General features: G+C 37.8%; 1 protein-coding gene across 2 annotated transcripts in view; it reads right to left on the bottom strand.

Moving 5' to 3' along the window:
* The window catches only part of RELN (reelin), a gene marked incomplete at its 3' end in the record, with an annotated part of 380,746 nt that overhangs the window by 103,308 nt on the left and 265,201 nt on the right, over positions 1-12,237 (bottom strand). For both annotated transcript variants that reach the window (XM_084897797.1, XM_084897796.1), the window contains exons 23-24: positions 2,294-2,431; positions 1,243-1,429 (exon numbers count right to left, since the gene is read on the bottom strand). In XM_084897797.1, the coding sequence (XP_084753923.1) occupies positions 1,243-1,429; positions 2,294-2,431 (325 nt within the window). The remainder of the gene's footprint in view (positions 1-1,242; positions 1,430-2,293; positions 2,432-12,237) is intronic.

Genomic DNA, 12,237 nt, shown 5'->3' with positions numbered 1-12,237 from the left:
GTGTCTACTGACCCGCCTGCCTAACCTGTGCTGCCACTGGGGAAGCTGAGCTTCATGTCTGTGCACCCCAAACTCATGTTGAAAGCCTAAATCACAAAAGGATGATATTAGGAGGTGGGGCCCTTGGCAAGTAATTAGGTTATGAGGCTGGAGCCCTCATGATGGGATTAGTGCTCTCATGGGAGAGACATGAGAGCACCAATTTTCCTCTCTCTGCTTTCTCCAGAGAAGACGGCATCTGCAAACTGGGAAGTGGTCCTCCCCAGACACCCAGTCTGCTGGTGTTTTCATATCTTCCCAGCTTTCAAAACTCTGAGAAATGAATGTTTGCTGTTGAAGCCACCCAATGCTATTTTTTAATGATATTTTTATATACCATACTTTTGTTATAGTAGCCTGAGTTGACAATCCTATACCAGCAGGCACCAAATTGAGCCAAAATAGGACTCAAGGTGTATGCTCACCATGAAGAGCTGATCAGTTCCCTAGGAACAGCTCTGCAACACACACCTCATCATTACTCCTCCTCCTTCCAATCATCTTCTAGAGATTAATGGGTTGACAAATTTAATAAACACGTACAGAAGCGTTTTCTATGCATGAGGCACTGTACTACACGGTTATAACTACACTAATGCATTTAATCTGCATAATAACCTTAATGAGATAGATACCCTCATTATCTCCACTTTACAGATGAGGAAGCCAAGCCTTAGAGAAGTTAAAGAATTTGGTCCAAGTCACAGAGCTGAAAAGCGGCAGTCTGGCTCCAGAATTGCCACTTATAATGTCTAAACTCCACTACCTCCACCATCACTCACACCTTCACCCACAGGCCTGCATGTTTCACACCCTCCAGAGGCTGGGGTGAGAAGCAACCAAAACCCTGCCCTACTCAAAGACCCCCAAGACACAAGACTGGCTGGCCCTGGAGGGAAGCAGTAAAATTTAAACCAGGTAAAGAGGCAGGATTTTGAAACTGGCCTAAACCTAAGATTTGTAGTAACTAAGAACAATCATAAAGCTATGAAAGTTTCCCAGATGTAGTTAAGGGATAGGAGCTTAACAAAGCCAAGTTAAAAGCAGAGAATGTGGGGAAAAATAAAATCATCTCCTATCTATACCTTCTGAGTCTGGACTGCTCCATAAATCAGTTACATAATGAAATAGCCATTGCCCTGATCATTGCTGTCATGCCTTAGTCATGACTTAGTCATCACCTTTCTCCGCCCTTAGTCATACCTTGCTGAAATACAGAGATGATCCAGAAGAGATGACCCCACATCCTTGTTCTGGCTTTACAACTTCTCCCCCAATAACTTCTTGCCAGTCAGACTCCCAACCATTCTGGTTCTCAAAATCTGACATAATTGTAGAAGGAAGAGCAGCTTCCGGATGACATTCAGTGCCTTGATATCCCTGGTCACACCTAGAGAGAGAAGGGCCAAGTAAACAAGTCATAGTTTCATCTGTGAGTGCCATGGCCACGTGACCTGCAACATTTCCTATGTTTCACTTTTGCTCTGGGCTTTAGCAGTCACATGGAATTTTTCTCTACAGTGTTAATCTCTATATGCGGTCATAACAACATTCAGTGTTGTACACCACAAAACAAGGAATAGAATCTTTTCTTACAAGAAACAATGCTGTAACAGGGAATTCTGGCACCCAGATAGTAATGAAGAAGGATATGAATGTCTGTGTGTGCATGGTGGGGGTGGGGAGAGGGAACAGTGGGATTTTCCTGTAGCCTTAAAAAGTCACATATAAATGTTTGCTCAGCTAACATGTAACTCTGGCCACATTTTCTAGTTCTTCTTTCTGAATAAATTGCAGCTCCTTTAGAGTCTTTAAGCATTCAAGTGTGCTCCTATCTCATCGTCATTAGCTATAATCACCATCTCCTCTTGTATACAACTTTGAGCTTCTGGTGAAGTGGGTAGGACAGCCTGTAGCAGCTGTCTGACTAGTGCTTTAAGACTGTCAGGGCAAAGAAGAGAAACAATCCTCTTTTAACTACCAAGGAGAACTTTGGAACTAATTTAATAAACAGAAGTTTAGGCCCAAGAGGCCTTGGTTGAGGTGAGATTTCCAAGTTTAAAATGTATGGCTTTGCGCTAATTTATAGGTAACGATATCTTTACATCTACCAGAACAGAGAAGAGGGCCCATTTTCTTTGGGCTATTTCATTCTTTATCAGTCTATCCACATAACCGATGACAACTGCATCTGGGTCCCTATAAAGACAAATCCTGGGAGGCAGAAGCTCAGTCCCATTGCTGATGCGTGTACCTGCACATGCCATGGTCACAGGAGCCGTGTCCGCTGCACATGTTTGGGCACTGCTGGCCGATGTAGATGCTGTCCAAAGCCCACTCGTCCTGGGCTGTGTAATAGCTCTGACTCCAGCGGAAGCGGGTGGCACTGGACCTAGAAACGGGACGGTCATAAAAACAACAGTGTTTTAACTGACATGGAGCAGTACAGACAAAAATATCCAAGTTCAAAATCTTTCAGATAACCAACTTTCTGGAACTTGTATTTGGCTGCTAATCATTTTTCTGTAGTTCAATTTCAAGTCCATTACCACCCAATTCAATAATTTTATCATGAAAGGAAATTAAAAAGAAATCTCCTTATTTTGTATATACCTTAGTTTAATTTGGGACATTTTATTTTAATTGAAGACATTTTAAAGAAAAAGAAAATTTCATATTTTTGTTGTTGTTGTAGTTACATAGAGATTTGATGCTAGGGAAAGAAACAAAGCAAGATATTTAAGAACAATAAAGATGTATACTAAACAGCTTCTCTTTTACAGATGAAAATGTGAAGTGTTTAACTTAGAGCAATACCATTTCTTAAACTAAACACATGAGTAGTTATTGGAAGACTTCCAGTTACCTCTTAATAGAAAACTACAATAAAGTTTTCTTGGGGGTATTGCTTTGGGGTAGGGGGGACATCTGACAATATACTATATTGCAAGTATAGCCCTAGCTAGTTTGGCTCAGTGGATAGAGGGTCAGCATAAGTATGAACAACCAGGCGCTAAATTCTGCTTATTATTTTTGAAACATTAATTTGTTTAGATTTCATGGACAAGCTGAGGATAAGTGGAGATAAGAATTTGAACAATCTATTAGAGAAACACTCTTGGGACCTTAATTCATTTAAACCAGATATAAAGCCTAAGTAAGATAATATTTTGAGAGCAATGTCAAAGGTTTTCATTCTTTGATTATCACAAAACATTTCTTTTAAAATTGCATCATATTTTTCACCTCTGGGAATTTTCAGGGACCCATAATTAATTCTTTTTGGTCAAAGTGAAAAATAAAAGGAGAAAATTGCAGAATTAACGTGCGCACTCAGTTCCACTGATTAAACCTTCCCCAAGCACACTATCTACAGAAACACCTGATCTTAATAACCCTGAATAATCCATTAAAGTCTACTGCATCAATTACCCACATATTAAATACTCCCTAAGTACATAACAGACTGTGAAAATCCAGACTAAGCCCTTACTGTTTATTTTACCAATGAGCTGTGGCTAATAGGTTGCATTTTCATTCCTAGTAGGATAATTCCAGATTCACTGAGGTGTACCCAGTACACACAGGTTTGCTGCATATCAGAGTTGTCATGGCACATACAATAGTTCAGCTGCAACTCCTCTATGGAAATAGTTTATATTTGTAAACATAGAGGGGTTGCAGTCTAACAACCATTGCAATTTACACAAACCTACAGAAATGGTTTTTAGAAAAATCTACTGTAAAATAGGTACATATTCTTAGAGCATAGAGCCCTACCGAAAGGAAGTCAATTCGGACTTGTGCATCAGTGTCATGAAAAGGAGAGATGACTATATTCTTTTATGATTCATTATAATCTGAGTCAAGTCTAGGGCAACTGGAGACTAGACTGTGAGCTCTTTTGGGCAGAGATATCTTTTGTCTCCATAGTTTGCTCAGGAACAGGAAAGAAAAAAACAGAAACAAAAACCCACAGGGGTACAAAAAAAGGTCTTCTAAAAAAATGAATGGATGAGTAGAGTGACAGGCTAAGAAAGGGCAGCCTGTTTCTGACTTCTGTAGGCAAGAAGTGAAGAATGTTCTAGGAGTTAGGGGACCTGAGTCTCAGGACCTTCACTCTGTAATTTATCATCTGTGTGACCTTTGGTGAGAAATGTAAGCCTGCAGGAGCTTCTCATTCCTCACCTCTCAAATAAAGGATTGGGACAAACTGATCGCTAAGATCCCTTCCAGCTCATAAATTTAATGATTTCTTTGGTGGTTTGTTCACCAAGTTTATTTTCTTTACAGTCACATGCCTACATGAAAACCATGGCATTCATTATTTTGAGGTTTTGATATTTCAAACCTTAAAATGGGGTTGGAGGACTTCAGAAACCTGTCTTAGATTTCCCAGTTTATTTATGCTTCTAAATAGTCACATGTAGACACAGTCTAAAGTCTTTTTCTGATTAAACTAATCCTTACATGTGTTCTATTAAACTCTTGAAAAAAAGACATTTCCTTAAAATAAAAAGCTTAAGCCCAGCTGGTGTGGCTCAGTGGTTGTACGTCAACCCTTGCACTAAGAGGTCATAGGTGGGATTCTGGGTTAGGACAGATGTCCGGGTTGCAGGCTCGATCTCCAGCAGGGGGCGTGTAGGAGGCAGCTGATTTATATTGATGTTTCTCTTTCACTGATGTTTCTCTCTCTCTGTCTCTCCCTTCTTCTCTCTCTAAAAGTCAATACACACATATTTAAGTAAATAAATAAAAAGCTTAAAGTGGATTATTCCATTTAAAATTACAACCCACAGTTTAATGTGCTGATGTTAACAGAAAAGGAGGCAAAAAGAGGTCAAATATTGGCTTCATATTTAGTGAGGAAAAAAAAATTAGTCCTCTGAACAATCTCTAGCTGGTCACATGTGAGAACACAAGGTGTGATGTCACTGATTTTCAACTGCATCACTGATAAAAAGTGCACTCAATACAAATATTTAATTCACCAATTCTCTCTCCATTTTTTCTCTCTCCCTCTCTCCCTGTCTCTCTGACTATCATATTCTTAGGGGGAAAATCTCTTTGGATTGAGCCTGAAAGTGGGACTACTGCTCTGTGGATCATGAAAAGAAGCTGATTTATATTTAAAAACCAAACTTTACGGATTCCCCAAAGCAACAAAACTTGACAGTCTTTCCTTCATTAAATTTCCCCCCATGTAAACCTCTAGACTGAACTAAAATAACTCTGAGTCATCTCTTGATAGTTAGGTAACCTGAGGAATCAAGGTAAATGATGGCTGACTAAATATTGTATTTTCCACCTTCAGAGTTACTGCAATTACATTTATCCAATTATTCTGAAACTCATTCAGACATTAGGTGTTGATTTGTTTATGAAGTCAGCAACTGACAGCTGCTCCTGTCTCATTAGGCCCTGTTCTTATGTAAATGTCTCTCATAAAAACAAAACTAATTTTCATTGGGTAACAAATGCTCAGTTCATATACAATAAAATTTCTCTGAGCAGGTGTATACATATTAAATATTTCCACTCTAAGTTGCTCTATCTGGAATATTTTCTGAAGTTAACAGATCTATGATAATGCAGGGACCACATTTGCTTGTATGCGTTCAACTTATAACTGCATATGTTTGAATCAAAACAGTATAACAAAGATTTGCCAAAAGGAATACTGCTTCAGACTAAACTACACTCCCTTTCCCCAATGCTTGAGAAAAACATGCTATTTTCAGAAATTTCAAATGAATATGATTAATAATATTATCAACAATGCCAAGGAGAATATATGAATTTTATCCTCATAGCAGAGCTTTTAAGCATTATAGATCCAAAACAATGATAATAGCCAGTTGAACTTTTTTTTTGAAATATGGCAGTAATGTTTAGTTTAAGTATTAGTCAGTAGAAATATGAAAATAAATACCCTATAGGGTTGCTTGCTTCCAAAAAATATTTTTTTAAATTTTCTTTACCCAGAAATTTGAAGAAAATTTGGAAAAGCAGAATTCAATTATCTAGTAGAATTCAATTATCTAGTAGAGGAGTAATCTAGTAGATTTATTTTCTGTTTGCAAAAAGAGATGCTTTGTAATAAAACATCTCTTTAGTTCACTTAGGCATATTGAATTAAATTCCATTTAATTTTCCAACATTTAATGAGCACCCCAACTACATAGCAGGCACTGTGTAGGAACAAAATAGTTAAGGGTCAATTAATATATTTCCTCATAAGTGTCTAATAAACATTAATGAGAACTGATCTTTTCTGATTACTACACTAAAACTTTCAACGCAGTGGTCTACCTTTTAAACCAAGAAATAACAGTACACTCTGAGTGTAAAATACTCTACAAAAAGGTTTTTATTAGCAGCTTCTGGCTGTAGAGGACAGCATTGAGATTGGAATCCCATCACTCACCACATTCCTCCATGGGGTTGGTGCCCTGAGACTGAGGTGAACTGGTCATAGAGGAGATGCCCACCACCTCAGGGAACACAGGACATTTTCCACTGCCTATCAGAGACCCCAGAAGACAGTGTAATAGAAACTAAAACACTGTACTTCAGTGCCACCTTCTGGTAAACACACGAACAGAAGGCTTATTCTTATCAACCTACTAAGGGAGTGCATCTGTTACAAAATTTCATTCCTATAGATGCCCAGACAACTTTGCAGTCCTGGCCAGTTTGGCTTAGTTGGTTGGAGCATCATCTCATGCACTCAAATGTGGTGAGTTAAATTCCCAATCAGAACACATACAGGAGAATAACCAAGGTAATGAGGCAGATCAGAAAGAAAATCTCCAGAAATAAAGTTAAAGACATGGACATAATGACAGAGAATTCAAGACTGTAGTTCTGAAAAAAACTCAACAAGATACAAGAAAACACAGAGAAATAGTTTAATGAATCCAGAAAGAAAATCGATGATCAAAAGGAGTACTTTACCAAATGGACTGAAACTTTTACAACAAACAAATAGAAATTATGGAGCTCAATAACTCAATAAAAGAGATGAAGAATAAACCAGTGAGTTTAGAAATAGAGATGACCAGAAGGATGAGAGAATTAGTGATATTAAATATAGAAATCAAGAAATAATTTTAGATGGGAGAAGATATTTGAAAGCAATAAAAATGAAAGAACTCTATTACCCAGAGAACTATATAACTCCATAAGAGAGTGAAATATTAGAATAATGGGTACACCTGAAGAAGAAGAGAGAAGGAAAGAGCCTATTCAAAGAAATAGTTGACAAGAAGGTAACAAATCAACAGAAAGAGCTGGATCCTTGAATCCAAGAAACAAACAGAACACCTAGTTATCTCAATCCCAAAAGCCTTCTCCAAAACACATTGTCAAAAATTAACTCAAAGAAGGAATTCGTAAGTCAGCCAGGAAAAAGAAGATGGTAAGATATAAAGGAGATTCCATTATATTATTATTGGTTTTTTTCAGCCAGAAACTCTATAAGCTAATGGAGTAGAATTAAATATTCAAATAATCGAAAAAAGAAATTACCAGCCAAGATTAATATATCCAGGAAAGTTATCTTTTAGATATGAAGGAGAAATAAAGACTTCTAGGGAAAACAACAAATATGTGGAAATTAAACAACATGCTACTAAACAACAACAACATTGAAGAAATAAAAGGAGAAATAAAAGATATATACAGATAAATGAGAATGCCAATATGACATATGTTTATCTCAAGAAACAATAAAAATCCCCAATAAAGAACTTAACATTACTTCTTTAAAAACTAGGAAAAGAGCAAATGCAGCCCAAAGTAAACAGAAGGAAGGAAATAAAAAGAAAATAGAGAAGAATTAAGTAAAATAGAGAACAAAAAGACAATAAAAAATTAATGCAACAAAGAGCTGGTTCTTTGAAAAAATTAATAAAATTGACAAATCTCTGGCTAGAGGAGGAAAAAAGAGAAAAGACTCATATAAACAAAATCAGAAATGAAAGAGGAGAGGTTACCGCACTCATCATAGATAAAAAAGGATCACACTACAATCCCATTAAAGACTATATGACACAAAATTCACTAACTAGAAAAAATGGACAAGTTCTTAGAAACATATAACCATCCTAGACTGAATCATGAAGAACTGGAAAATCTAAATAGGCTGACCAACAGTGAGGAAAATAAAACAATTATCAAAATCTCTCAAAAAAGTAATGCAAACCCCATGTAAATCCAAATAGCATTAAAAAAATTCTCATCTGAGGATATGTTTTATTGATTTTAGAGAGAAACTGAAAAGAGAGAAAGAGAGAAACATTGATCGGTTGCCCCCATATGTGAACCGACCAGGATTGAACCTGCAACCTGGGTATATGTCCTGACCAGGAATTGAACTCACAATCATTTAGTGCAGAGGATGATGGACCAACCAATGAAGGAACACTGGCCAAGGTCCAAATGGCATTTTTAAAAGAAATAGAAGAAAAAAAATAATCAGATCTGTGTTGAACCACAAAGGACCAAAGCAATCTTGTGAAAGAAAAAAAAATAATGAAGTGGGAGGTATCACATACCTCACTTCAAATTATTCTACAAAGCAACACTAATCAAAACAGCATGATATTGGTAGAAAAATAGACACACAGATCAATGGAACAGAATTGAGAATCCAGAAATAAATCCACAAAGGAGCCAAAACCATACAATGGAGAAAAGAAAGCCTCTTTAATAAATAGTACTTTGCCCTGGTAAATATATCTCAGTGGTTAGAGCATCAACCTGCCAAAGGGTCAGGGATGAAATCCCCAGACTCACATTGATGTTTCTCTCTCTCCTTCTCTCCTTTCTAGTGTCTCTTAAAAAAACAAAAAAACAAAAAACCAACCAACCAAACAAAAAAAAAACCACAAAAAAAAAAAAAAAAAACAATGGAAAAATATCCTTGGGTGAGGATTGAAAAAACAGTGCTGAGAAAATTGGAAAGCCATATGCAAAAGAATGAAACTAGAGAATCCAAGATGGCTGCTCGGGTAGGCACCTAGCCGCAGCCGCACGCAACAATTTCAATAAAATACAACTAAAATATAAAATGGACATTACCCAGAACTACAGGAAAGTCAACTGACTGGAAATTCTACAACGAGAAGCAAGGAGAAAACCAGAAGGAAGCGCGGAGGAGCTGTAAAAGCCCAAGGTACGGAGACACGCGGCGCGCGGAGAGGACGGAGCCGGAGAGGAGGGAGGCCGAGTGCCTGGCTGGCGTTCCCTAGCGGGAAGGAGATAAACACTCCAACTGTGCTGGGCCCCCAACTGCTCTGAACCCCCGTTCTAGGCCAGACCCTGGGGACCCAGGCTCATCCAGAGGGAGCTGGGCTGTAAGGCGGTACTCGGGGAAGCAGCGAAAGGAGGTCCCAGAGGCGTGCACACAGCGCGCAGAGAAGGGCCGGCCGGCTGTGCCGTAGGACTGCCCTGGCGGGAAGGAGACAGGCTCCAGACTGCTCTGAACGCCACCTCCAACTCCACTTCCAACTGAACTGAACCCCAGTTTCGGGCCCATTGCGGGAGAGCTTACATTGTTTGGTAGCAGGCGAAAATCGAGGGCACCTTTCTCTCAGAGGCGCTTGCAACAAGTACTGAAGGACCCTGAGTCTCAGGAGTCGCATAGGGCGGGGCTGACGGAAGCCAAGGCTGTAGGCTCCACCCTGAAACCCCGCCCCATCAGGAAAGCTGCCTGCGAAAATGCCTAAACCAAATAGATCACAAACGAAAGAAATGGAGGACAAAAAGAGACTGGATATAGAGTTCAAAACCACACTTATAGGGTTTTTCAAGAGACTCCTAGAAAAGGCCGATAAAATAAATGAGACCTATGAGGATATGAAAAGGGATCAACAAGAAATGCTAAGGGATCAACAAGAAATAAAGAATACATTGTCTGAAATAAAAAATATTCTACAGAGTCCTAAAAACAGAATAGAAGATCGCAAGAATCAAGTCAAAGATTTGGAACATAAAGAGCCAGAAGACACTCCTCTGCAGAAGCTAGAAGGCAAGAGAATCCAGAAAATTGAAGATAATGTAAGAAACCTCTGGGACAACTTCAAACGATCCAACATCAGAATCATGGGGGTCCCAGAAGATGAGAGAGAGCAAGATATCGAAAACATACTGAAAGAAATAGTGACAGAAAACTTCCCCCACCTGGGGAAAGAATTGGACTTACAAGTCCAGGAAGCACACAGAACTCCAAATAAGAGGAATCCAAAGAGGACCACACCAAGACAAATCATAATTAAGATTCCAAGAGCAAAGGACAAAGAGAGAATATTAAAAGCAGCAAGAGCTAAGCAGGTGGTTACCTATAAAGGAGCACCTATACGATTGTCAGCTGATTTCTCAACAGAAACCATGCAGGCCAGACGGGAATGGCAAGAAATATTCAGGGTGATGAATAGCAAGAACCTACAGCCAAAAATACTCTACCCAGCAAAGCTATCACTCAGAATCGAAGGTCAGATAAAGAGCTTCACTAATAAAAAAAAGCTAAAGGAGTTCATCACCACCAAACCAGAATTATATGAATTGCTGAAGGGGGTTCTTTCAGAAGAGAAAGTAAATAAAGATAAAAATTATGAACAACAAATACGTAACTATCAACAAGTGAATCTAAAAACCAAGGAAATTTAAAAAAAAATCTGATGAACAATATTAACTGTTGAATATAATAGAATCAGAGGTATGGAAGGGGAGTGAACTGATGATTCTTGGGGAAAAGGGGAGAGGGGAATGTGGGAAGAGACTGAACATAAACTGTGCACCTATGGATGAGGACAATGGGGAGTGGGGAAAGGGCAGAGGGTGGGGTGGGAAGGGGGGGGAAAGGAACACTTGTAATAATATGAACAATAAAAATTTATTTAAAAAAAAAAAAAAGAATGAAACTAGACTACTGTTTGTCACCATACATAAAAATTAACTCAAAATGGATCAAAGACCTAAATATAAGGCCTTAAACAATAAATTACACAGAAGAAAACATAGGTACTAAACATATGGTCCTTGGTCATTGAGAATTTTTTATGAATTTGACTTCAAAGGCAAAGGAAGTAAAAGCAAGAATGAATGGGACTATATATCAAAGTAAAACGCTTCTGCACAGCAAAGAAACAGTAAGCAACAACAACAAAAAACAACAAAAAGGCTACCAACCGATTGGGAGAAGATATTTGAAAACAACAGCTCCAACAAGGAGTAATATCAGAAATTTAAAAAGAACTCATACAACTCAACACCAAACAAGTGATATAATTAGAAAATGGGCAGATGACCTGAACAGATACTTCTTCCAAGAAGATATACAAATGGCTAACATATATATGAAAAGATGCTCAACTTCACTAGCTATTAGGGAAATGCTAATCAAAATTGTAATGAGATACCACCTCATATCTATTAGAATGGCTATTACCAATAAGACAAGTAATAAGCATTGGAGAGGTTGTGAAGAAAAAGAAACCCTCATTTACTGTTGGTGGCAATGTAAACACTTAAGTCATTATGGAAAACAGCACGGAGGTTCCTCAAAACAAAACAAAACAAAACAAACCAGACCTCTGTATGGTGAATTACCTGAGAGAAAGGAAGTGGGGAGAGAAAGAAGAGGATAAAGAAGACATAAATGTTGATGGAAGGAGACTTGACTTTGGGTGGTGAACACACAATAAAATCTACAGATGATGTATTATAGAACCATACACTTGAAATCTATATAATTTGATTAATTAATATTGCCCCAATAAATGCAATTAAAAAAATTTAAAACAGAATACAAAAAAACAATTAAGAACAGAGTTGCCATATGACCTAACAATCCCTCTCTGGGTATCTACCCCCCAAATTTGCAGACATTTATTGGTAAAGATATATGTACCCCTATGTTCATTGCAGTGTTATTCCTGATGACCAAGACATGGAAATAACCTAAGTGTCCTTCAATATATGAGTAGGCAAAAAGTATTCTTTATGGAATACTACTCAGCCTTAAGAAATGACATAATATTGACATTTGTGACAACATGGATAGATCTTGAGAATATCATGCTAAGTGAAATAAATCAGAAAAAAGTCAAGATCTATACGATTTCACTCATATGGGATATAAAACTAAAAGTAAAAAATGAATAAACAAAAACTCATAGATACAGATAATAGTAT

The sequence above is a fragment of the Pipistrellus hanaki genome, assembly GCF_964339955.1.
Source record: "Pipistrellus hanaki genome assembly, chromosome: 10".
In the NCBI taxonomy this organism is placed as follows: Eukaryota; Metazoa; Chordata; class Mammalia; order Chiroptera; family Vespertilionidae; genus Pipistrellus; species Pipistrellus hanaki.
The sequence above is the reverse complement of the archived record's forward strand: the minus strand, read 5'-3'. Positions and strand labels throughout refer to the sequence as shown.